This window comes from Falco peregrinus, chromosome 8 (genome assembly GCF_023634155.1).
Source record: "Falco peregrinus isolate bFalPer1 chromosome 8, bFalPer1.pri, whole genome shotgun sequence".
NCBI lineage: Eukaryota > Metazoa > Chordata > Aves > Falconiformes > Falconidae > Falco > Falco peregrinus.
Genome location: NC_073728.1, coordinates 10,014,806 through 10,042,092, shown reverse-complemented (window position 1 = coordinate 10,042,092; position 27,287 = coordinate 10,014,806). Strand labels below are relative to the sequence as shown.

The 27,287-nt window shown below is 39.0% G+C and overlaps 1 protein-coding gene across 1 annotated transcript in view; it reads left to right on the top strand.

Moving 5' to 3' along the window:
• Nucleotides 1–27,287, top strand: part of SPAG16 (sperm associated antigen 16) — a 411,444-nt gene that overhangs the window by 292,800 nt on the left and 91,357 nt on the right. Inside the window, exon 16 of the mRNA XM_055812042.1 lies at nucleotides 11,660–11,786. Within this exon, the coding sequence (XP_055668017.1) occupies nucleotides 11,660–11,786 (127 nt within the window). The remainder of the gene's footprint in view (nucleotides 1–11,659; nucleotides 11,787–27,287) is intronic.

Genomic DNA, 27,287 nt, shown 5'->3' with positions numbered 1-27,287 from the left:
AAGAATATTAACTGTAACATTGATCATTGCTGAAAAAAACCCTGCTTTGTGTTATCTTTTCTTGCTTTGCCACGGAAAAAAGGGAATGTAGTTTTCCTGAATAGTTATATTTGTAGAGACATCACTTTTGGCCTTTTCTGTCACCAGGAATTACAAGATGGATGATATCTGCCTGTCTGCAGGAATTACGTTAAGGCCTCAGGTTCTTTAAGAGGCATTGCATGCCTACCTGGTCAGTCCTTTCAGTCCCCCCTTTGCGGTATGTAATCTTTGCTGGATCCCAGTAGCTCTACGTGGTCATGGTTCGCAGTGACTGCAAACACAGCTCAGGTTAATGCGGTGTCTGCTGGCACCTGGGCTCTGTAAAGGTGAAATAACTGAGGGACAGCAACTCTTCCCTGGGAGCAGGCAGGTTATACCATGATGGCTAGAAGTCTCTAGTCATGATCACTGAGACTTCTGTGCTCTAGAAGTGGACCACACAGAGATGGTGTAGGTGAGGAATATGGGGTAAGAAGTACGGCAGGTGTCTGCCATCATACTGTCTCATTCATTTGTTTTGAACCAGCAGTAAATGAAATATTTCAACTTTTCTAATTGAAGCATTTAATCATATTTTGCTCTTGTTTACATATTAGCATATGATGAAGCTTTGTCTCAGCTCTTCATGATAAAAGTTTGGGGTAATGCATTGACATTTGGATTTTAGAAAACTCTGTAAAGCACAAGCAGAGAAAATGTGGCAGCATTTTGGCTTTGACAGAATTCACTTTTCAGTAATTTTTAAAGATCTGTTATTTTTTTGGTCAGATTGACCCTTGGAAAGATTCTCAGCAGAAACTGGTAATTAACTGACCATATAGTATTTTCTTTTATGTTTTCAGAGATTCTCAGCAGAAAATGATAATTAAATGACCATACAGTATTTTCTTTTGTTTTCAGACTTTATATTTACAAATATAAGCATACTGTAACGTCCATTTGCTCATAACTGAAAGAAAAAGACATTATCTCCTTTAATGTGATTTTGTTTGCTTAATTCTGTGTTCTGCAGTGAATGTGACCCTCTTTGTATACAATACATGAAGCAAGCGCTGTTTAGCATGCAAAACAGCTAGCAGTGTGGAAACTTTGCCCTTCTTTCTTGGAGGAGAAGAATTAATTTGTGTATCCTAAGGAATAAGGATTTTTTTAAATTGCATCTCCTAGCCCAGCATGCCAGATTTTCCTGTGGCAGATGCACACTGTGGGTCCAGACCCCAGCATAATTATTTTTTTATTTTAACAGCTGTTTTTTAAACCTGTTATTTTGCAAAACAAACAAAATCACAATGCAAAGATCCATCTAGATTCTTTTAAATTCAATTTCCCACCTGCAATACAGCCAAACTTGCCTCTCTATGTGATATTTCACAGGAAATTATGTTTTAAAATACATGAGAAAGCATCATACCATCCCTGCCCTCTATCCTGTAACTCTCTCATGTGACAGTAATTTTCTTGGTAAATTGTGAAATTTTTATCTGCCCTGGTATTGTTATCACTGACTTGAATGGGAATCATTGCATACACTGTGTGCTGAGTTGTGAGTCCAGGGCTCCAGACATGGCTGCTCACGCTGAATCTGCCTACCTCCAGCTCACCCAGTACTCCCAGTTTGCTGTGGTCAGGTGTGGATGGGAGCTCACATTATATTAGCCAGATAACCTGATAGATGCTATCGGAATGATTTTGCATAGCTTACAAGCACACAGGTAACAGCTCTTTCAACGAAAAGCATTTTTGTGCAAAGTTGACTCTTCAAAAGGGCTTAAACTAAATTTGGGTTAGAGAATTGCGTTTAGTTTAGACTGATGATTTGTGTTTGGTAAAAGAACTCTCATTTACCACTTAACAAGTCACGGCCAAAGGGAAGCAGTGTATATATGTGGTTGCGTAGCATATGGCTTTATGCAATACAAAGTTGGATTTTAAATGAATTTATGCAAGAGTGAAAGTAGGGCCAAGTTTGGAAAGGCCTCTCTGTTATGAAAATGGAATTCTTCTGTAGTTGCGTAAATATCACTGTTAGAAGGTACTCAAATATCAGATGGATTTAATCTGAAAATAACCAAGAATACACAGCTGAAGTCCATCAAGTATAGGAATGCAGATTAAAACTCCATTTTGGTATTGTATTGGGTTTGCGTGTCAAGGTTTTGGTAGTGGAGGGGCTACAAGGGTGGCTTCTGTGTGAAGCTGCTAGAAGCTTCCCCTATATCTGATGGAACCAATGCCAGCCAGCTCCAAGACAGACCCACCGCTGGCCAAGGCTGACCCCATCAATGACAGTGGCAGTGCCTCTGGGATAACGTATTCAAGAACAGGAAAAAAATCTGCATCTGGAGAGAGCAGTTGAGACTATGTGAGAGCAACAGCTCTGCAGAAGACCCCCAGGTCAGTGGTGGAGGCAGAAGGTGCTCCAGGCACTGGAGCAGAGATTCCCCAGCAGCCTGTGGTGGAGCTGGTGGTGAGGCAGGTTGTCCCCCAGCAGCCCATGCAGGCCCACAGTGAAGCAGGTATCCACCTGGAGGACCCCCCACAGGAGCAGGTGAGTGCCCAAAGGAGGCTGTGACCCCGTGGGAAGCCCACACTGGAGCAGGCTCCTGGCAGGACCTGTGGCCCTACAGAGAGAGGAGCCCAGGCTGGAGCAAGCTGCTCCTGAAGAACTGCGCCCTGTGGAAGGGACCCACACTGGAGTAGTTTGTGAAGAATTGCAGCCTGTGGGAAAGACTCACATTGGAGAAGTTCATAGAGAGCAGTCTCCTGTGGGAAGGACCCCACACTGGGGCAGGGCAGAGTGTGAGGACCCTTTCCCTGAGGAGGAAGTAGGGGCAGAAACAGCACGTGGTGAACTGACCACAACCCCCATAACCTGTCCCCCTGCGCTGCTGGGCTGCTGACTGGGAGGAGGGAGAAAATTTGGGAGTGAAGTTAAGCCTGGGAAGAAGGTGAGGTTGGGGAGAAGGAGTTTTAAGGCTTGGTTTTATTTTCTCATTACCCTACTCTGATTTGATTGGCAATATATTACTTTTTTTTTTTTCCCCAACTCGAGTCGGTTTTGCCCGTGATGGTAATTGCTGAGTGCTCTCCCTATCCTTATGTTAATCCATGAGCCTTTTATTGTATTTTCTCTCCCCTGCCCAGCTGAGGACTGGGAATGACAGAGCAGCTTTGGTGGGCACCTGGCCTCCAGCCAGAGTCAACCCACCACAAATATTTAGCTGGGTTTTTTGAGCTGGTTCTCAAAATAATGGGATGAGATTTGTTGAACTGACCATTCTTTCACTGAAATACCTTGAAACTGTGAGAAACATTGAAACACTTACCATAGTTCATAACTGGGCAAGCTTTTGTGAATACATTTTATATATTGTTGATTTCTTCTTTATGCATTTAGTTTTCCTTAAAAAATGCCTAAAGACAAGATAAAAAGCCAAATATTAAGTTGGACTTTTTTTTTTTTTACATGTTCCTTTGGTAGTGCCTGTTTAAGAAAAAGCACATGGAATTTACTGACACATTTTCTTTCATGGACTTGGATCTTCTGCATTTTAAAATGGACAATTTTGCTTTTCAGCAATAGATCTGTTGCTACTAACACTACTAATTTATGAATTTATGAAAGTATGTATTACATTTATATTTTAACATTATTGCAGTGGATGCCATCCAGTTTTTAAAAATGTATTTATTTAGACTTTAAGGAACCAAATGACAATAAAATCCCAGTACATGAACATGGCGTACCCTAGGAATTTGTTATGCTTATTGCTCTCAGGAGTGTCTAATCAGGTAATGATGGCACCTGACTTCACTTTAGTTGTGGTGTCTCTCAAAATACAGAAAAAAGCTGGTAATGGCAATTATCATTCATGGCCCTCTCTCACTGCACAGCTCCCAGAATTCAAAGGCACTTCTTTGATGGTTAGAAAGGAAAAACAAAATTGATTATTTTAAACCTCTCTGCAAAAGATATTGCTCTCTTTGCAGTACTGTTTCAAGTGTAATGTCAACTATGGCTAGCAGTAACTCTGCAGGGAGTGCAGTGATCTTGGGTTTCATATGTAAATTTATGCAAAGCACTTCTGCAAGCCTAGCATGTGTTGTTCTCCTCAAGCACCACAAGGCACTTCCTGCTACTTGATGTGGCAAAGGGAAGAGAGATTCCCTCTGTTTCACACAGCAAGAGGAAAGCCTGCAGAGTGCATGTAAACAAACAAGAGACCCATGAACCATCCTTATTTCTGAAAGTCGGTAGAACTGGAAATTCTGCTGCAACAAAGTTCTGCCATCTGCACTGGTTACTTTTAATGCAGCTCCTCCTTTGGAGGACACAAAGAGGTGTTCTTTATGAGCCTCCATATGCTCTGAAAGGATAAAATGAATAACCTAGAAATAATATCGTTTTAGGATACTCTTCATCTTGATCAAAATCATCACTGAGAAAAAGAAGTAGTAAAAAAATCCTATCTTGATATCTTTAAGTTTCTTGACATGCGATGGCCCACATACCTGTTCATTTATCAGCGCAGATGTCTCATCCACAGGTTTTTTCCACCTCCCGATATACTTGTTTCTCCTGCACTTTCTAATAGTAATAGACTTTTGGTCACTAATCACATTAAAGAGGCATCTATGTGCCTCTGCGCTTCTGTAATAAATTTCCCTTCTCAAAACTTCTCCTGAGGACTGTCTGGTTTTTCCCTTTGCTCTGTTTGGTTGTTTGCATTAACAGCACTCATCCCTCAGTCAGTGCTTCTTTGCGTGTATCGCTCTCCTTTCCGTATCTCACTAGAACTTGCCATCTCTAACTGCATGCTTCTGAGTGCCTGCAGACAGTCCTGATGTCTTAGCTAAAGCTGGTCTGGTCCCAGCAGTAATTGCAAAGTATTTAATTCTGGACCATAATTTAGAGTGGCTAATTTGAAGAACCCTACTTTTTTACAGCACTTCTGGTGAGTTAACGTTCTTTCACCTTCGTTACAATAAGTGTTCAGTATGTCGGTGCTCTGGACTGCAGCATCATGTGTGAGAAAGTGCTGACACAGAATTCCCCTATTAGGTTTCTAAAGTATGTTTTGAGTTACTATATTCATTATGAACCTCAGCTGTTGGGGTGCCTGAAGGAAAAAGAGCAGGCAAAAGATTTGGAGCTGGGACAGGAATGATCCCTGCTTCCCACAGGCATAAAACATGAGTTATCCTGAGGCATCTCCTTTGAGCTAGCAGGGTAGGTGCTGATATTCTTAAGAGCCTGTAACGGATTTTTGGAGTTTTGAATCCATAATGTTTTTTAATAATAGATATTGTATTGCCTGTTTGTTCAGATGTCCACAGTGCATGTAGAGCTGGATTAGGGTAGGAGGATGCTTTTGCTCCAGAGCATGCATGGTCAGTACGACCTCAAAACCTGCACGCTGAACCATAATATCAAAGGATTACAATAGACCAGTAATCACAATAGGTACAGCAGCAACAGAAAAATTCTTAGAGCAAAGTGTACCAGTTCTACACTGTGCAAAATTAGGAGTGGTTCATTGACAACTGCTAATAAAGTTCTTCTGTAAGAACCAACAGTGAAGCTCTGAGAGATGATTCTTGCTGTGTCAATATCTTGGATTCACTTCACCTGCAGAAGAGCTGACTTCTCACAAGTTCGTGTCTATTCAAAGCTGTATAAAATCCTACAGGGTGTAAGGACCACACACCAGTTGCTTGAGCTCTGGGTGTTCAGTTGCTTTGAAATGTAAATGATCCTTTGTCACTTTGATTACAATGCAGAAGTTGAAACTGTAAAAGGGAAAAGCTAGTAAAAATGCAGATGGGAAAACACTGGCGCTGCCTGCAAATAACCCTTAATCACCCCTTTTCCCTGACTCTTGATGAAAATAATTATTAAAAATAGACCACTACATTTTCAAAGTGGTAATCAATGTCGCCGTGTATTTTTGCTGGGCTAAGTAATTCCATGTCTTTCTATGAAGTTGCTAGTTTAATTTGAAACTGGGATGACTTAAGTCTGATATTTCGAAAATGGGTTGTGATTGATTAGTCATCAGTCTAATAATGGACTACATCTGCATTTTTCCTCCATCTTTAACATATTTTACATAATTCATTTGGCTTAATTGGGCATTAAAATCTTTTTCCCTGTAACAACTGCAGCAGATTCATCCGCCCCTGCTTGGATTCTCATGAGATCCCTCTGCCCTTGCTCGCTGCTGCTCAGAAAACCCAATTCTACCCTGCGGGATGGGGTGACACAGGGATGGGACTCTGTCTGCTGTCTGTTCGTGCCCTGTTATTTTTTCTGAGTGTAGTTAGTTTTTGCATTACAACAAGGCCGGAGGTAATAACTCTCATCAGGTTTCTGATGTGCTTCATGCTGTAAATGTGGGAGGTAATGATTCCTCTTCTTAAAAATATTCCCTTTAACACATATAAAATGGTGGTAGAGTTAAGTGGCTTAGGATGTGTCCCACAGGGAGCTTCTTAGAGATGCAGATTATTTGAGTCTGTCTCAGTTGGAAGTAGCTGAAGCTGTTCCTCATGCGGCCACTTTGTCTACTGGCACTTAATGGCAAGGAGTTTCCACCATGCTTTATTTACACAGAACTCTTTTTACTTAGTTCAGAGACTCGTAACAGTAACAAGTCTGGCAAGACCAGTAACAACCTCATCAGCCCTTTTTTTATGCCAGAGGTCAACCAGATTCCCGATAGTAATGGAAATGGAAAATAATTATCAAGCTTCTTTCAAGATGCCTAGAGCTTCAATCTGTTTCCACTGAGGCTGATGAAAATCTTAGTCTAGTCATTGTAAGTGTCCCTTAAAATACACTTCATATAGCTACAGCTTCTTTAAAAACTGACTTGCAAATCAGTAAACTTGACTGATTTGATATGAACTTGTCACAGTGCAAATGAGTTGCCCATTAACTCTCTATTTAGTCTTTTTAAAAATATTTGCAAAAAGTAATGAAAGAACTACTGACCTGCCTTCAGAATTAAACTTTGAAGAGGATACTCCTGGAAGTAGTTTATCACAGTCTAAATTAGATAAAGCTGCTTGTTGCAGCTCATATATTATTGATCTTTCAGCAATAAATCCAGAGGTAAGTTCATAAGCAAGAGACAAAATTATTCAGATTTTTATTCCTATGCCTGGTGTGAAACAATGATTTTCCAGAAATATTTGCCTAAAGTATACCTAGTGATCAGTCCCACTGTTAATCATTATTAATTTTCACAAGAAAAAAATATTTTAAAAAAAGGAAAGAAGGAAACTGATTTTTAAAACTTCCTGGAAATGTTATAAATCTGTTAAACCCTGATGTTATTAATTGTGTTACAATGATTTGAAAGTGCCAATTCAGATTGGGATTGTGATGCATATGGAGCTGCGCATACCCATACTAATGGGAGATCTTCTGTAATATAAAGATGTTCGTTAAGACAGCAGGGAAGGCAAAGAGTGGAGGGTGGAACTTTAAAGGCAATTAAAGGACTTGCAAAGTCCTTTAAGCGGAGCCTGGAATGGAGCCATTCGTTGAATCCAGACTAGTTGAATCCTTGTATAAATTCGTTAATTACTTCAGCGTGCACACACAAAAAAGCGTCAACTTGATTATATAGAATAGGAAGCAAGTCTTCCCGGTTTTATGAATCATTCTACATGGTCTTTGTTTAGAGGAAGTAATAGAACTGAGCTGTGGCTGCTGCAGCATAAAATGTGGTGTGAATGAAAACCAGTACAATAGGAGCCTGCTTTGGCACATTTTCTCCTTTATCTTTACTGTCTCCTCCTTTTGATATTGGGTGGTTGATGGAATTGAATGTGGTGTTGGTGGTTTGACTTCGAGAATGCATCAGCAAATTAAGTTTTAAGGGTTAATTCAAGTTACCAGCACTTTGTATGTCCTAGTAAGGGTTTCCTTAAGCACCAGAAAACCCTTTTGTTCAGAAAAGGAACTTCACCAAGGAAGCACCTCCACGGGATGGACTGGCTGATAGGAAGCTCATCACAGGCAGTGAGCTCAGCAAAATTAGGGGAATTAGGAAAATTAGGAGGGCTTTTCCATGAACAACTGAAATAGTTACTGTGAAAGGAAGGAAAAATCCAAAAGCTCACAGGAGAATTCAAAGCGATTAAGCTTTAAAGCTTTTGAGAATGGCCCTTGGCCAGTTGCAAATGACTTTGTTTAACATATGACTTATCCCTTTCTTTTACTTTGAATGGCATGTAGCTTCAATTTATCCTTAAGCTTGATTACATTCCTGGTTTATTTCTTGCTACTGAAAATTTTTTATCCCACATCTCCAGCTCACTTGATTTAGAAAAGGTATGTAATAGAGAGATGACACCAAGCAAAGATGTGATGAAATGTAGTAGCTGGCTCATTAACAAAATCCTGGGTTTAGTGTAGCAGCTGCCTAGGTATCAATAATAATTAGTGCATTTAATAATAAGTATGTAGACAGAGTATGCTGAGGCTGATAAAATAACTGTTTGCTTATGTTGACATGTTACCATCAGGACCCTATGTTTTCTTACTTCTGTTTGCAGATGAGGTCTATTGCCTTTTCATGGAAATCAGGTGAAATACACTACTGGGTGTTACGTTTTATGCACAATATGTTTATACCAGGCATCTGAGAGGAAATTGTTAAAAAGTCTGCAGAATTTTGACAGCAAGAAGTGGTTGATCTTGCTGCTAAGGTTGTAAACCCTTTGGAGCAGGACCATCGTCTCTGGCTTGTTTATACAGCAGCTAGCACAGCAGGGTGATGCTCCCGGACCGGGTTTCTAGAGCACTGCTGCTGATCAAATAGTACCTGCAAGGATCGGGGTGGGGGGGAGGCTCATCCTTTCTGGTGTAGTCACGAATCACCTTGTAATTCTAAGAGAGCTTAAATAGTAAGTTCGGTGGTTCAATGTATCTGATACATAGTAACGATTAGATTGTGTAGATTCCTGTGGGAGGGGAGGGTTGTTTACCCTTGTTTTTCTTGGGGATCTGTAGTAGAAATGGGAAGAAATAGGTATGACAGAAAATTGGATGGAGGATTAAAAGAGGGTGGGGTGTGGATCTTCTCTTGTGGTGTGCCAGCTACTGTAGCAAAATTAATTCATAGAAGGAAGAACGTGTAATAAAATTAGATTAGATCGTTCTCCTCATAATTACTCAACTAGTAACGACCTCTTAATCGGGGCGAGTGGGAATGTCAAAGTCAGTTCTACAGTTGCAGTCACTTTGTGGCGGGGATTGTCTCTGATCAATGTTTGCTTATTATCTATTTCAGTGAAGCATTCTTGATGCTAATATGATTTATTAGCTGGACCATGCTGTTACTTAAGAGAGAAATGTCGTTTTGAAAATCCATGGACACAACTGTTGACGACATAAGGAGGAGTCACAGAGTGTCTTCTGCAACTACACTGAGCAGTTTATGTGCAGTCTTAAGCAAATGGGCTGCCCATTGATCTAGTTCAAAACTGCTGAGTTACTTAATTACTTGCTGTAATTAGGGAGAATTTATTGACTTAAAGAGAGGTCCCGCTGAAAGGTTACAGGGATCTCAGAGTGAGCTTCCAAAATTGGTTGCCCAATAGCAAAAAAGCAAAAGTTGCTTTATAAAAATCAGTGATGGGTACATTCATAGTTAATCTTGACTCCATGCTGTCTGAAAAGGGTGGGGAGGAGAGAAAGAAGAGCTTTTAGCTATTTAGCATAAAAAATTGTGTCCAAGGGGGAATTTGAATGATCCTGTAAGTGAAATGCGTCAGACACAGGGCAGAAGAGAAGTATTTCTGAGGAAAAAAAAACCCACAAACAAACCCTTATATTTAACATAAAGGATATAGATCAGTTGTGAACAAATAGTTTTAAACTCTCATTTTATACTTAGGGGCTGAAAGTTTTATAAACACAAGAGCAGGCAGGTTCTAGATCAGCGGCAGCGGGATGAATGCGGGAACTGCTGATGTTCTTGAATTCAGTACATTCATCGTGGCAAGTACATGAAAGCATCACATGTAAGAGTAAGGGACTGGATCTGGTGGCTCTTCCAGTCTCATATGCATGATGATGCTTTTTTTCCCCCCCCCCTAAAAATTTGCTTTATTGAGATCCAGTTCAAGCCATACACTATTCAGAGTGTAGCTGTTGTGTTTGGTGGTTTTGTTGTGTTTGTTTCCGGAAAGGCCTGCTTGACCTTGTTATTTGTGTAGGCTGAACTTCATGAAAGATGCTGCTTGAAATGCAAGACAATTAGGTGGGTACAGCTGGCAAGATACCTAAACAAACAGCTTTTCCATAATGCTCAGCACCACTATGTTGAGGTGGGATGTAGTTACAGTTACTGAGCCTTTTTGCAAAACACTGAGTGCTGAGAGCTTACACATTGCTGGCTGAATTCTCCAAGCAACGATTGCTTTGTTTCTTCGGGTTACTCTGTATTAGTCCCTGTAACAAGTCAGAATGGAGTTTTGACATTCTAGGTCTCCTCCAAATGAACCTAAAGATTTCATTATACATATACCATGATAGTGTTTTGCAGGCCATTACTTTTTACTTGAGAAGTCAATGGATATTTTGAGGTCTTAAGTATTCTACTTGCTAAATAACCCCATACGTTTTCTTGTAGGTATTGTCTGTGTGAAAGACGTAAAGATTAATTTGATATAAAAAAAGTAATGGATGCAGCATCTGGCCCATGTTTATCTGCATTGTAGTTCCATACCATTGTGATTCTCCTTCAAAACAGTATCCCTTATTCTAATTTTACACTCTTGCATAAATTGGAAAAGACATTGACTTTGATAACTTTGAATGCACACCAGCTGAGCTGGTTTTGGGATTTTGAATCTTTATTTAGGAGGTTATAATGAAAGGTAAATGTTTCTACATGGGTAGCTGGGGGGTTCTTCCTGTAATGGTGGCAGAAACTAGCTAAGCAAAGTTATGTATGGACATACTTTTACCCTGCCTTCCTTGATGTTTGCATTTGTTCATATCCTACATATTCAAAGTACTTCTGTCACCTTTTTAGGTTAATTTTTTTGTTGTTTGGGTTGGGTTGGGTTGGGGTTTTTTTAGTTAATATTGAAGAGAGGCATGGCAGACATGGTCCTGCTATCTTTCCTTGCATAGATAGTTCCTGTGTGCTTCTGACTCACTGTAATGAGATTGTCCTTAGCATGGCTATTAGTGAATATATAGCAATGAAAGAGTGTCTGTTCTGCTCTAATCTCATACTTTCCATTGAAAACATGAGTAGACAAAAATCAGAGCTAAAGGGCCACTCCTGTGTCTCTGTGAGAAGAAAAGTTGTAATCACAAGCCATGTTCTTAGCAGACATTGGTATCAGAATTCAAAGTACCCTCTTTTTTTTTTTTACTTACAGTTTCTCCTGAAAATGTTGTATTGTATTGTTGCGATTCAAGTCAAGATGGTTGTTAAGAGGCTGTAATAACCTCACTTCTAATAACTTACGTTTATGTAAATGCGTACAGTTACTATGTGTGGCATCAACAGGTATCCAGCCCTGTGTCATATGCTTTCTTCTTTGTAGAAGTACAAAAGTGATGCCTTTATTTTGTTTCCAATGTTTACAGGGTGATACAATTGCTTCCTGTGACTCCTCTGGCATGATGAAGCTCTGGGACATTCGGAAGTCGGCCCCTATTTTATCCATAGATGCAGGCCCACATCCTGCCAAACAGGTCATCTTTGATCACTCTGGTAGGATTCTAAAACAACTTTTTCTACCTAAAATATCGTTTATGCTGAAATAGCTCTAACCTTTGCTTCTGAAGTCAGATGGCATGTGTGAAACAGCATAGGTGTTAATTTTAAATAAGAGATGCCTGGTGGTGCCAATGATCAATACACTTGTTTTCCATGGACTAGATTGGCAGTTCAGACTAATGGTCCATTTATATAGAATGAAAAATGTCCAATAACAAAACTCACGATTAATGGAAAAAATATTACATAAAATACAGAACTGATCATTGGGGGTAAAAGACTTAGCAATTTAATGTATGTTCAAGTGATGTTTATTCTCCATTAATGTTTGTTCTTTTATTTTCTAATTCTGTAGTTGCGTTTCATAACCAGTCTTACTAAGTCTTCTTATAATTGCCTCAGAACTTCATTGTGTTGACAGGACTGCTTACTATGCACAAAGCATTGAATTAACCAGTTATTTTTCATCATCGACCATGTATTACCACGTCAGCAATATTATGAGTGAACATGCATTTTCATTTGAAGAGGCACTGTTGTAAAACATTTTTTCGTTTGTTTTAAAGCCAATATTAATCTTCAATTCCAAAGCACAGACAAGCATTCATGGGGCAGCATAGCCCGAGATCCTAGCTTGGGAAATCATTCTTACTCAAAGGTAGTACAATATGATACTATATAATACAACAACATATAATGTAATATATATAGGTATATTGCAAATTATGTATACATTTTTTATGTTATGTGCATGAAATATAATGCTTCATAGAATATGTTAGATAATTAAGGAATCATTAAACAAAAATAATAGTATGATATTTTGTCATAATGACCCACATACTGTGGAATGATAATATCAATATATTGAGTCAAATGGCAGAAAACTTTGCCATTGAATTCTATACCATTTGTATAGTGATTTCACAGATCTCTCTTTTGTACCATTAAATAAGGTATTTTCATTTCCAAGAGGAAAAAGAATGCATTGACACTGTCCATTTTTGGCAGCTTCCCAAAGACAAATTTAACCACTGTTCTATTTATGTGTTTAATTTGGAATAAGAGCTCATTTTTTGTTCAGGAAGATTTGAAGAAGTTCTGCATTTTTGTTTCTGGAGTATAATGTTGGGTTATTTGCAAAGGAATCTCATCCCTGAGAAATGCAGTAGCAATATTTCTAGCCAGATGGGAACTTTCCAGTAGAAAGGTTATCAGCTTCAGGTAATCTAAATGGGCAAATTTTTCCATAATTTGGATAAAATCCAAAATTTTCTCTGCAGGAGTTAGCACGCAGCAGAGATACCAAATTGGAATGGATGATCACAAGGAGGCATAACGCAACAGGATGCAGTCGCACCTAGCTAAAGATGGGAAAATATCTAGCTAAACGAGACTATTGCAATTCCTGTTGTTTGAGGAGTGAGTGCCTGTGCCGCCTACCTAGGGACAGGGGGCGAGGCATAGCAGGCACTATCCGCATGCACAGGCTGAAAAGGCAAAGCCTGTTCTGAATAGGTACCTTGTAGAAATGCAAGCATATTAATTTCCATTTGTTATGGAGCAGTATTTCATTTACTTGATGAGTGGTGGGAAGGAATGCATTTTCTGCGCTGCATCGGAGGGGAACGGTGCAGTATCATTCACCAAACCTGGCCTTGCTGGGGTGTAGCTCATTCGGTTACCGCTAGCCATGCAGTGTGGGACCCGGTCTGAGGTAAATATCTTCGGGACCCTGGCTTTGTGGGTGTTTGATTCATGCTGACGTAGCATTTTCTAGCTAATACCAGAATTGCCAAACAAGCTAAACCAGAGAGCCTGAGTGATCCTAAAATGGCGCATGATACATCAGCGAGTGATGCTGAATGATGTGCTTGTCTGCAACAGCAATGGATAAAATGATCCACCAGGTTCCTGCATCATTTTCCTAGACAGTAATGGATTGGTCAGTCCAAACTATTCAGTCAGTCGTTTGAGTGAACTAAAAATAATAACCATGACGAAATAAGTCAAACAGCCAGATTACTCCAGAAATCAATGGTGATTGGAGAATATATCCTGTGTTTTACTCATAGCCTGTTGGGCATGGGACTCATTTGGGACTTCTGTCTGTGGAAAAGCTTGGGTGGATTTTTCTGACCTTATCAAAATGTGGTTTAATTTCCAGATGTATCATTCAGTCTCTCCTGGTGGTGTTATTCCACCTTATGTAAAATACTTGACTGCGTTATTAGTCGTAGACGCTGGAAGCAGGTTGTTTAGCATCTTATAGGTGGATTTAATTACTAGATTACAGAGCCATAGTTGAGCATTTTTTTTTCTTCTGCCCAGTAATTATTTAAATTATAGCTAATAATGATAGAAGGGGTTTATGAAAAGTTTAGCAGTATCAGCAAACAAGACTAAAGTCAGAGATAGTAAGTTCCCAACTCATGGAAGATTTTTGTTTGGTTTTCCTTTTATTTTTTTCAAGTAATTAGCATTGCAAATGTAATGTAGACAAACAGATCTTACCTTTTGTTTTTAAGTGGTACTATCTGTTGTCAGTATGACATGCACTGGATGGGAGTTGCTTAAGAAAAAGCTACTACCAAGAACGAGTTTATAAGTTACTGGACTTCTGATGGCATTATTGGGGATGGTCCTTGCTAACTTTAGTGATCTGAATGGTATTCATGGCATAAATGCTTGACCACACTCAGATCTGAAATAACTTAATGAAAAAAATTGTGTATAAATCTTCCTGCTTCAGCTACACTCTGCCTTAGCTTTTCTTTAGCTCAGCTTAGGGGTGGACTTTTCTATATGGCATACTTGTGAATGAGGAGAAATTAATTACATGACTAATCATGATTGCATTTTATGTGGATTTTCTTCTTTCCCCCACTCTTTCTGAAACTAGCCTGTGATGTTGCAATAAGAGGTGGTGATGGAGCTGGCTGGGACTCAGCCCGCTGAGGGCAATGATCTTCAATATTATACTTGATATCAGAAATACAAAGGAATATGTCCTTTGAATTCTGTATGCTGTGAACAGTCTCAGAGAGGGAACCATCTGTGGTTAGTGTGCAGGATGGATCACAACGTAACCAATTTTTTAACTAAATTTACTTTTATTTTTTCATATGCAAGGTAACCAACATCTCCATGTACTTGTATTCTTGTGTAGCATTCATGAATATCTTAAACACCCTCTTGTCATCACCTTTTGTATTTCTGGTTACTGTTTAGAAAATGTACTTAATACGATTAATCACAACGTAGCATTGCATATGTGAGTTACAGAAGCTGGAGAGGATTCTAGTTTGTATGCATTTTTTTTTTTACATATTTAGTTATTATCATAACATATTAGAACAAACAAAACAAGCAAACCCCACTACAACAGCAACAGTCCAAAATCAATAGCAGTTTCAATAAGGCCAATGGAAAACAAAAAATATTTGGAAAATATACCACTATAGATTCAGTTCTGGAGATACAATGAGGTGTTATCATTTAACTACTTTACATCCAAGCTGGACAGTGTTGCTCTCAGCATTGAAGAAATGTGAAGGGTATGTGATTTTTCTGCCAGCGCATTAATAAGTAGCCTTACAGTGCCTCTGAACATCTCAAAGGGCAATACGTACCCATTTTATTCAGCGGGAGAGTATACTGAAAGAACTTAAAGGTTGTAAATTAATGTGAAACTTGAGAAATGCCAGGATCAAGATTACCTTGTGATAGAAGCAGTGTATTTTATAAGATAGGAATTCTGAGGGTGCAGGAGGCACATTGTTTTAAAAAGTGACTTGAACAAATGGTCTGCACTGTCAGCTGTGGTGGGGCCAAGGTAGCTGCTCAGTGTTACTATCCAACAGCAAGATTTATTTGCTTAATTACACATCACATAACATTACACAGGAGGCAGCTGTTAGTCCAATGGGTGACAATTGTTTGCTGTTTGGTCTGGAGTTGGTTTTGGTGTTAAATAGTGGTCTAAAGACTTTGTTTCTCTATATTATTCACCCTTTACTGAATACAGAATTATTGATGGAATTTTCTGGGATGCCGTTGCTAAAGTGTGTTCAGTATTTGCACTTGACATTATTTGGGCTGTTATTGATAATATTAAAGCCACAGGCGATCTACACAAGCTTCACGAGGGATGGAAGTACAGAGATTAAACCTCAGATTGTTGGAATTTCTACTGATATAGAGTCTTCAGGTAAAGTTCCTGAATTACAGGTTTTGGATTCCTTACCTGGTAACATTTTCTGTGCTCAGAACAGAACTGGCAGAAATACTTCTTGTAAATTGAGGGGAAAAGTTGAGAAATATGAATTGTAGTTTTAAATTCATATGTTCCTAGTGGAGTATATATTATATTTCTTAAAGAAAACATAAATAATATTGAGGTATTATATGTCTCATTTATTTAGAGGTTTGATCTTGCAGCTAAGTGTCCACTCAATTTTCTCTTTGACTTTCTCAATTTCACTTGGTATATTGGCTGCAAAGACAAGCTGGTATTGAGGTGCCAGGTGGCTCTCTTTTCTCTTGTTTCCTTCATATCTTTTGTTAATTGACACTGCTTAAGTGGCACTGAGTAGGTAAAGCTTCATCTTGTCTGCATGGAGATTTTTCTAGGATGGAAGAAGATCCATTTTGCTGGGAAGCTGTACGCTGGATTTGCAAATCGGCGGCTGGAGGTGGCGAGAGCAGGGGATGATGCAGCTGCACCTTTTGGACCTCAGGAGGGGACTGTGTCCCAACTGTCAAGAGAACTGGAGCAGGACAAGATCTTTACTCTTTATCTCAATTTTTTTGCAGTTTCTGGAGCTTTCTTTTTGTATTTGTCTCTGACTTGTTTACAGTTAAAGTTACGCTTGATGGGAGAAAAATCCTCTAGCACAGAATTTACTCCAGTAATCTTTTTAGCAGCGTCTGATTTTGTCCATATAGTGCAATTATGTGCTGACATAATGTGTGTTTTTCCCTATGACCCCCATTTCTGACTAAAAAGCTTTTTTCATTACACTTTATTGCTCTGTGTTCTTTAATCTCCAAAGCAGATTACTTGATAGCATCAATTGATTCCTTAGGGTGCTTTTCCCCTTGTGGTTCAATGCTTGAGTCCCTACCTCAATTTTGACTATGTATATGCTGTCACAAGCAATACAGTCTTGACTTGGGAAATTTTTACTTAAGTTATTGCCAATTAATGCAAACTTCTAATCACTGATTCGGGGTATTGAGAAAGAAGAAAACATGAAGAATTAAACAAGTGCTTAAGTAAATGCTTTTCCTTCCCCTTTCCCAGTCGTAGCTTAGGCCAAAAATCTTTCCTGCCCACTTTCTCATCTTTGCTTGCCTTGTTTTCACTGTAGGCTGTGCTTCATCATCCCAGTTTCTTTGGTGTGGCAATGGGTGATGCAGGAGTTGAGCTCCTTATTGCTCTTCCTCCACTGCTCCAGGCTGTCACTGCTTCACTGCAGGTCACCCATGGGCCACAGGTGTCCCTGCCACGATGTGGGTGTATATCCATTCATGGATTGATGGGGCAGTCCTGTAAATTAATTGGGTGTTAATGCATAAACTGATTGGTTACACATGCATGAACTGATGGGTCATTCATGCATAAGTTAATTTGGCGCTCATCCGGGAATTAATTGGGTGCTTGTGCATGCATTAATTGGGCACTCATGCATAAATGTAGTGAATTCTGCAAATTAATGCCCAATATGCAAATAGAGTTTGATATGTAGATAGATTGACATAGATATAGGCGTAATTCTTTGGATTTGTCCTGGCACTTGCCTTTTTACACAGAGCTCACACAATTCCGAGTCTGGTTATTAATCAGTTTGACATGCTACAGTGCTGTAGCTCCACCTAACAAGGTGGCAAGGTGATGGAGCCATGTTCTTAGACCACATCTTCCCAATTCCTTTGAAACATTTGCTTGTTACTTAGAAAATTGAGACTAGTTCTTCCTTATCTTGCTGCCTGCTTTTCTTCTCATTCAGGCTTTTCTCAAGTCTATTCGTAAAGCACAAGCTACAATCTTGTACATCACTCATTCCTTTCCTTTCTCTCATCATGAATTGCTTAATGTCTGTCCCATCAGAACCCTTTTCTTCACTATGGATTCAGCACTGCAAAATCTGTGTGTTTTCACTGCATCCTTATACACCCTTTCTTATACAAACTAAGCACTCACATGTTCTGTTTCTTTTAAATATAATTGATCCACATTCTTTTTTGCTTAATGAGCACAAATGCACCCACCTGCATCTTTTAGTTCTGTGTTCTTTATTTGGGGATCAGTGTTTTTAGTTTGTCTTCACTATTTTGGCTTCAACTCATCTCCAAGTGCTGTATCAGTGCTCTGCATCTGAGTGCTGTTCTTGTGCTTGCCTCCTCTGCCAGGGCAGCGCAGGGGACACTTCTACAGAAACAGGGACAAGTAGCAATCAGTCACAAAAAACTCTTCTTGCTTCCTTCCTCCCAAGAGGTGGGGCTAAATGCCAAAATCAGGCCTTTTACTTTACACTGGCAACCTGCACGTAGCAGTGGGTCCCCATTTCTCCTTTGTCTTGTCCATCTCTTTGTCTTGTTACTCCAGACTTGAGGATCCCTTTATAAAACTTTTCATAACAAAGGAGCCATCAATCAACAGTCAAGCAAGGATTACAGGGAGTGCGAAAGACACTTTAAAAGTCTGTGATATGTGTTTGGTCCATGTCTGAATGTGCATCCCTGCTTTAAACTGATCTGTGGGAAATAAACTTGGAGGTCCACCATTTGTTGACCAAGCTGCTTTTATACAAGCAAAAGGTCTTCAGAAATTATACCCTGCATAGAGGGAACGGTGGTGGGCTGGTTCACCTCACCCACACTAGTAGAAAGGTTTTGTGTTTTGTCCTTCAAGCTGAAATCCCTGCTTTGGCAGAACTTTGCAATAAGCAAATGCTGTTGCCCCAACTGTGTACTCTTAGACAGTGCACCAATATTGATGTTTTGTCCCTAGGCAGCCTGCCCAGTCTGTGTGTTTGAACTGATGAATCCATTAGTGGACTCCCTGCAGAGATTCCCGTGTGGTCTGAGTTGGTTTACCCAAACCATGACCTATTTTCTAGTCCTGATCATGCTGCTTAGTCTTGGAAGTCAGATCAGCAACATATCCGTGTCAGCCCTCTTTCTCTGAGGATTGCTTACAACATCTGTTGACCATCCTTAATTACTCTTATGGTCAGCATGGGAGTAAAAGGAAGTGCTGGAAGACTACCTTATTCAACAGTAATTCCTTGTCTCATAATTCTCACTTCTCCCCTCAGTGTTTTTGTATTCCATTTCTCTCGTTCTCAATATTTGTTTTCCTGACCATAAAATTATTTAATTTGGAGGCAGTGAGTAGACTGGAACTTACACAAATATGAGCTGATTGACAGATCATTTTGTCTCCTTGTTTCATGGGGGTATGAAACTTAGTTCTGACTGTTGTAGTTTTTCAAAAGGGAAAAAGCTGGCAGTGAATTTCCCCCCTTTGTTGATCAGGAGAAGAGTTGTGCCATGCAGTATTTCTGTTGTGTCATGATCATTTTTCAATATGAGCAAACTCCACAATATGTAAATACGTAAGAAAGAAAGGAAAAGGGGTTCTTAAAATATATGACATTATTTTCAGTATACACATAATTTAAACTGTATGAAATATTTGCCCTTTGGAAGGGAAGGGGAGGGGGGTGGCTTGGAAACCCCTTATTTTATGTTTTTTGCCCTAGTTGCAGGGTAGTATTTTGTCTCTGGCTGTGTTTTCTTTGCTGAGCTAATGAGGGTGGGGACTGAGTACTACTGCAGGCAATTGCTTTGAGCACAGAGGCTTTGAAGAGATTAGCCCCATTGATATTCCCTTCATCTTTGTTAGAGAGGAATGCTTCCTTCCCTGGAGTGCAAGAAGATGGACAGCTATTTAACAGAGCCAGACTTTTTTCAAGTAGATACTCTAGTACTAAGTATTCCCATCTCACTTGGCTGCATATACCCAGCATAAAAACAATGCTCTGGAAGCCAGGGTTGTTCCTCATTAGAGCAATATATTGACCTGTTAGGGTTTTTTTGAGGACCTCAGGTTGAATGGATTATTATCTGACTGGTTAAATATTATTCTTCAAGGAGAAGCAACAGTTTCAGCTGTTCAGGCAGTCAGCCAAAACATGGTGATGAGCAAATTGTTAGTTCCAGAGCTAAATGAAGGGAATGTCCACGTGACTTTTGCCATCCTTATATTAAACTAACAGAAGCTGAAAATTAGAGCTTTACGCATCCCAAGTGGGGCATAACTGATCAAATTTTGATTCTCCAGGAGCTATCCACAAACTAAATTAAAATGGTTTGCAACAAGTTCATTTTTTTTCTAATCCCATTTAAACTAGGCACAAGTCTTAAAATAATAATGTATTCAACATCTCATCTCTAGCATGTACTGCTTTTGTAACTTTACTAGGTCCATGCATTCTATTTTATATGTATTGTTTATATTAATTCCAGCTTACAGAGTGCTGCAATTAGCAAATTCCCACTTTTAATGTATTTACAGTGATTGAATGAAAACTTTCTTTCACTCTGACTGCACAGCTCCATCTCAAGCCTGGCTTAGATACAAGAGCTTCATCTCCTGATTAACTTACTCCTGCAGACAGTCAGAGTAAGGACTCTGAAGGTCATCACAGCGTTTCTTCTGCGAAAACTCCTCTTAAATATCGACAGCTAGCTAAGTCTTGTGTTTTGAGTAAAGCATCTGTATTGTATGTAAAGAAATTAATCAATATTACATTCATCATTCATATCCTTTAATGAAGGAAAGGGATTTTTGAAATAAGATATTATATTGATCTAGTATTTGTGTGTACTTTCTATGTGTTAAATATGCAAGATAGAACAGCCTTGGCATTCTCTGCCAAGAACTGGATAGATCAGGGAATCCATAAGGGGACAGTGATTTGCATCTTCATCACTGTTGAAATTAAATATATTTTTATCAATAACCAAGGGTCATTAGTTAGCTGCTAGCTTTGTAGGCCAGTCCAGAATTGTGTTGGGCGTGTAGGACATATGCTTATGAAAAGAAGAAATCGGGCTCTTTTGTTTAAGGGAAGCGATTACTTAGAGACAGACTCCATTGGGACTGGATGCATTGGAGAAAAAAATAATTTCTGTGACAACCTAGGTAACTCCAGTATGTTGTTTCAAACCTAAGGATAATTTAGGTAATTTGGTCTATTTACCCACCGTTCTTTTCCCCTCAAGAAACAAATTTCATATTTTGAATGAAAACTTTGTTTTAAAGATTTTTATACACAAAAGCATCTGACATTTCAATATGTAAACAGTATTTAGCTTTCCACTTTTTGGGGGATAAAAGCTATGCCAGTCTATGTTGAATTCCAATAACACACTCTCAGTAACTCGAAACCTACGCTTTCATCAAACCTGCTATTTTTCCAATATGCATTTTTAAAAGTAACTGAACTCTAACAGAAGATTATTCACTTCTGGATACCTGTATTGTGATTACCAAGAAAGTTTTGATTCCTCAAACAGCTCTTCCACTTGGTAAAAAAATATATCAATGAGCTAGTTCTTTTCAGAGCTTGGAAAGCAGTATCTCTTTTCAAGAAAAATCATCTTTAAATTAAAAGTATGCTGTCCTTATCCCTTTTTTAATTTTTATTTTATTGACAAATTGTCACAGGAGCTAAAAAGCGTAATCATCAATAGCAAGTGATTCGTGGGGCTATGCAAAATAAATTTATTAACAATATAATCTCCATACAGATGTCCTAGGAGTGCTTCTTATTTTTTATGAACCAATCTGGGAGTCTTACTTGCATTTCATCGGCCAGGTGGAAAATGAGTGAGACAAAGTTCATGGCATCTCTGCAGTTAATCTGTTCCTGCTAGCAGTCAGAACTGGCTGAAATGGTGGTCTAATGCACACAGAAAGACATCGTGTTTGCTCAAAAGGAAAAATGCTAGAAATTTGTTTCAACCACAGTATCTGCCAGCCTCTTTTTGTAAAGCTTGCATGCCAACAGAACAAACCCATTGGCTTGAAATGAATTTGAGGCCCAAGACAAAATCCCCTTTGTCATGAAAGTGTAATTTTAATCTCTTTGGGTTTAATGCTGTTCCACTACTAAGCAAATCACAGTCAAGATGCCTTTGAGGCCTTTAACTTATGCTTATGCAGAACTGTTCCCAAGAGAAAATTGGATGCAATTTTAGGATTAGATAACTGACCTAGGAGAGTGCAAAACTTGCATATCCACTTTTTCCAGATGGATATTCACTAGGAAGCCTTCAACTTGTTCATAAATATTGCCTGTCCTTTTGTAAAAGCTCACACCAGCAAGCACATGGTTGTTTCCTGGGCAGAAAGACATTTTTTGTACTGAAACTTTTGGGAAACAAAATAATGTATTTTAATTCCATTTCTTTTTCTGTTGCAAAATACTATACAAAATGGTGAATTGGAAAATAAGAGAAAAAAAGAAATTCTATAAACAGCCTTCAAAGCCTGACTTGGATATTTGAAATGTTTGTTTGTTTTGTTTTTTTCCTCTGGAATGAACTTACTTTATTTCTTTGCCTGTCTTTCAACTTGTGAAAATATCTTGTATGTAGAGCTATTACTTTCTGACTATCACGTGTTCTGTGCAGTAGGGTAAAATATACTACCTTTACTCTTTTCTCTCTGAATTGAGTGAAAAAAGGAAATATCTTAAATTAATCCTTTTTTTTTTTTCTTTCTTTCTTTCCTTCTAGAACAAAGTAGAAGAGGGAGTGGTGGTGATAACAGAGAATTCTTTAATGTTGGGTTCATGTCAAACTTCATTTCCCTCTTCACTTTTTATATTGTAAATGAATATTTGTGGAGTAGCTTAGTGATCCTTCCTGGAAACACACAAGAGCAATAATGGTGTGTTTCTGGGTTGTAGCAAACCAGGGTTGTTTGCCAGTATCCCACCTCTTGCAGTGGGCAGGAGGTGATGCTTAGGGAAAATAGATAAAACCAGAGTGACTGAGGTTTCTCTGCTGCTCTTCTCCAGTGCCCTGTAGATTAGGACCTCCCATAGAGCTGGGGACCTGATGTGCTTTGCCTGGTGTTCATGGATCTCTTCTCTGTTAAACTTGTCTGATCTTTTGTTTTGGAACTTCTTTATATTTCAACTTCCAACAGAACCTGTAGCAACGATGAAGTACTTCCTTGCCTTTGCTTTAAATCTCTTATTGATACATTCTGATTCTCATACTGTGAGAATTACTGACTAATTGTTCCTTGTTCAGCCTTTTCATGCTGACTCATCTTCACCTGCTCTCTTTGCAGAGCTGAAGAATCTGTGTCTATTTGATCTCCCGGATACATAAGCCATTCCTCATTTTTCTTCATTTGTTGCCCTTCTGTAAATTTTATCTTGGTACATTCTTTTATAAACAGAGGAGAGAGATAAGGCCTGTATAATCTGTTTAAGATGTGCCTAAATCATGGTTTTAAATAGAGGCCTAATGAGGTTTCCTGGTTTTTTTCTCTTGCTTCCCCTCCCCCCCCCCCCCAATATATCTTGACATTGTGTCAAGCTGATGTTTTCAAAGAAGTATACATGGCAGCTGTGAGATCTCTCTCCTGACTGAAAAAGAATAATTTGCAGTCTGTTGTTAGACTTGTAAAATTAAGGATATTTTCGTTCATTTGAATCGTTTTGTGTTTCTCAGAATTCAGTTTCATCTGCTACTTTATTACTTAATCTGGTAGCGTCTTGAGATTCTTCAATGAGTCTATGAGACGTGCTGTCGCCTTGAAAAACATGAATAATTTTATACTATCAGTGAATGTCACTTCAATATTCACCTTCCCACCCTTTAAAAAATTATATATTATTGTGCTGACTACCACATGTCCCAGAATAGATGTCACATTCTTCTTGGTAATCTGCTCCTGTATTTTCCTCAATATGCCCTATTGGGAGTTTGTTGGGGTTTTTTTTGTTGGGTTTTTGGGTTTTTTTTTGTTTTTTTTTCTTTTTCCTCTCCCAACTTTCACTGCCAAAAACTTTGGGGAATTCAAGTACATTATGTCAGTCTGGTCACCCTTTCTCCTATGCTTCTCAGCACCATCAAAAAACTGGAGGAAATTTCTGATTTGTGGTTTCCTGCTATAAAAGCTACAGTAACTCTTCACTATGGTATTACATTTCTCCATGCATCAACTAAATCCATTCCTTATTGTACAATTGAGTTTATTAGACCTGTAAATAAATCAGATGTACTAGCTGATGGTTTTTCAAGGTCTTTTTAGAAGTTGCTGTAATGTTTGCCACTTTCCATTCCTCTGCTCCTTGGAGCTTGCTAAGCAATAGTCTCATACTTTGGTAACAATTTCAGTTAATTTAATATTTAGGGTTTTATAAAACCCCTACTCTCTGATTGTGGCAAATATTTAATTACTTTATTTTAAGATTTTGAATTTCTGATCTCTGCTAAAAAAAACCATAACAGTCTTACCAGGGCATGTCTCAGGAGCTACAAAAGCTCTCTGCATAGTTCTGCTTGCTGGTGTGATCAAGGCTGGTGGGATATGGTTGAAATAATGCATAGGTGGCTTTGAAATCCATCACAGAAGAGAGAGATTTAGACTATTGGTACATGGGGCACCTAGCTTTCTTTGCATGAACTCATCTTTAATGATGATGATGGCTATTCCCAGACTGTGTCAGCAATTCCTTCAACCAAAGACGTCTATTTATATATAACATAAGGTGTTTTGGCTTCTCAGCTGGATGTGCATCTGAACTTGGATGGTAACATTAAGATTGGACATTAAGATCAGGAGTTAATATGTTAACACTGTCCTTGGAGCGCAAGATTCATTGAATTTGAGAATTTCATTGTGCATTCCATAAAAAAAGCAGAACTTAAAACATAGTCTGTTAAATTCATTGCCTTCTCTGGCATCCTTGCCAGAACTGTAGTAGTAGTTGATAACAGCCTTGTATTCAGGATCATCCCTTTTTTTGTATTCCAGACTGCATTCACAGCTGTCTACTTAAAATTCTAATATACAATTATGTGTATTTGGCTAAACAGGTCTTTCCTTACATCAGTGAAAGTAGCCCTCACCATTTCATGTCCAATATTTAGGGGTTTTTATTTTTATTGTGTATTCTTTTTCTCTTCATTTCATACAGTAGCCAGTTGGCCAGAATGACATTGGGAATGTCTTTGTTAGTATAATGGGCATTTATAGCAGTGACTGTAATTAAGGATTAATATTTTAGCTGTGCTTGCAAGCTAAGTTTAGTCACGGGCAAAATAAAGAGTTGTCTAGAGTCATTGGCTGATGGACCAGCAAAATAATGGACTTCATTTAAGCAGATGAACCCTCTGAGTCACACCATAGGGAGGGCAGATCGGTGCCAGTGCTGGCCTCGCTCAGTGCTGTGGCCGAGAGGGCTCCTCCACTCTCTTCCCTGAGCAGCTCCAAATGCCAGGACTGAGTGAACTCCCTGGCTTTAGAAACGCACGACCTTTCTGTTATAGCTTCTACATCTGATGTGAAGCATTTGAATCTGGGACTGCTGAGCCTTATGATGCAGGTATTGTGATTGATATATTCTTGTGATTTTTAATTATGAATTAACAGGTTTATTATATATTTTTATTAACATATTTGTGTGAATTAGTAGACAACTTTGATGCTTGATAGGACATCGCAGGAATGGTAACACAAAATGAAGAAAAACAAGGTTAATGAGTACAATGAATACTTCTTCCCTGGCATCAGAGCAAAATGTAAGAAAAGGAAACAGGGAAGGAAATCAATAAAGAGAGCCAACTCCACAGAAATTATTAAACATTCCCTCACTCAGAACCCCCCCAGCAAAAGAAAAAAAAAAAAAAAAAGATGCTTTCCTGAAATATCTCTGAAGTCTTAGCTGGTAGATAGATTTGAAGTTTGGAGAGAAGACTGGCATTGTTTGCTGGGAAGTGCTGAGCATCCCCATGGCATCGTGTACATTGTGTAGCAGGTTCTCTGTGGCAAGCTAGGACTTGGTAGACCAAGGTGGAGGGCATCTTGAGTCTCAGTGTTGATCCTTTCAAGGGAAGAGAAGTCTGAGCCTAACCAGCTTCAGCCAGCTTCTGTCTAGCAGGCACCATACTGTCTGTTCAGGACATTTTCTGAGTCATTGTAGGGGACCCAACCGAGAATATGCCATCTGAACGCTGCAGCAGGCTGCTCTGTCTGTCAGTGGTTCATCAGGTCAGACATCTCAGCTCTGTGATGTTTTTCAAACACAGCTTCTCTGTGAGTCCTTGTTGAAATTTCCTCTGTACATGCATGCTGCAGGCCTGAGGGCTTCAAACTCTTACACTAACCAGGACCTCTGTTACATATTTTATAATAATTCCTTTTCATTCATTGCTCATTTGTTTTGTGTTATTATTTTCCTTTTACTGCTGTAAAAGCTCTTATCTTCTTATATTTGATGTTCATTTCTGTGATTTGTCCCGACGTTCTCTGCAATTATAAGTTTTAGTAGTACTGAGGTGAATGTCTGAATAATTGAGTGGAATGGATCCAAAATGACACAGACTGGGTTGCTCAATAGATGAGAGCACAATCACAGCCATTAACGCAGAGCTGACGTTCACCTTTTGTACAAGTTTGTGCAGATTACAGTCCTTTGGCTCCGTACAGTTTTTCTCTTAACATACATATTCACAATCTCTTTGGGCTTTTTAGAATGAGGTACCAAGGGCTGGACAAGGAGGTTTTATTGCCAGTTGCCCTCTTAGGTATGGGAAGCTGTTTTTTGTGAAAAGATGTGTCAAAGTGACCATTAGGGTCCTGCCATTGTAAAATGGTAGGTACCATGCTCCCAGTCAAATTACTAGCAAGGCTTCGTCAGCTGCGCTGTAATCACTGTTGTACCATGTACTTGAAGGGTGCCGCACTGGGCTTCTCTCTACTGTTAACCTGAATCATTTTTTTCTAACGATTTGTGGAGGAGAGGTAGGGACTGTACCCCAGTACAACCTGGCCATCATCATGGAAACACAACGCTTGTTGGTATGTCTCCTCCAGAAGAGAACACCTGCAATCAGTGCTGTACAGAACATCTGTGCAGTGTAGCCCGGTGCAAATGGATTTGAACGTTTCCTTCCATCAGTTGTACCAGACCAACAAAAGTAAAAACACCTTTATATGCTCAGTGATTTAAAAGCAGCAAACACACCTCAGCCCATCTACCACCACATTCATAATTGGTTTTGGTATTTCTAAGCAAAACAAATACTTCCAGAGGAGCTATTGTGAACAGATGGACTAACATTCATAAAAGAGACAGTTCCCTTTTTAAGTGGTTTGTTTGAATAAAATGTATTGTTTACACGGAGACTGAAACTACAGTTTGCTTAAATTATTTTTATATTTGGCCATTATATTGTGAG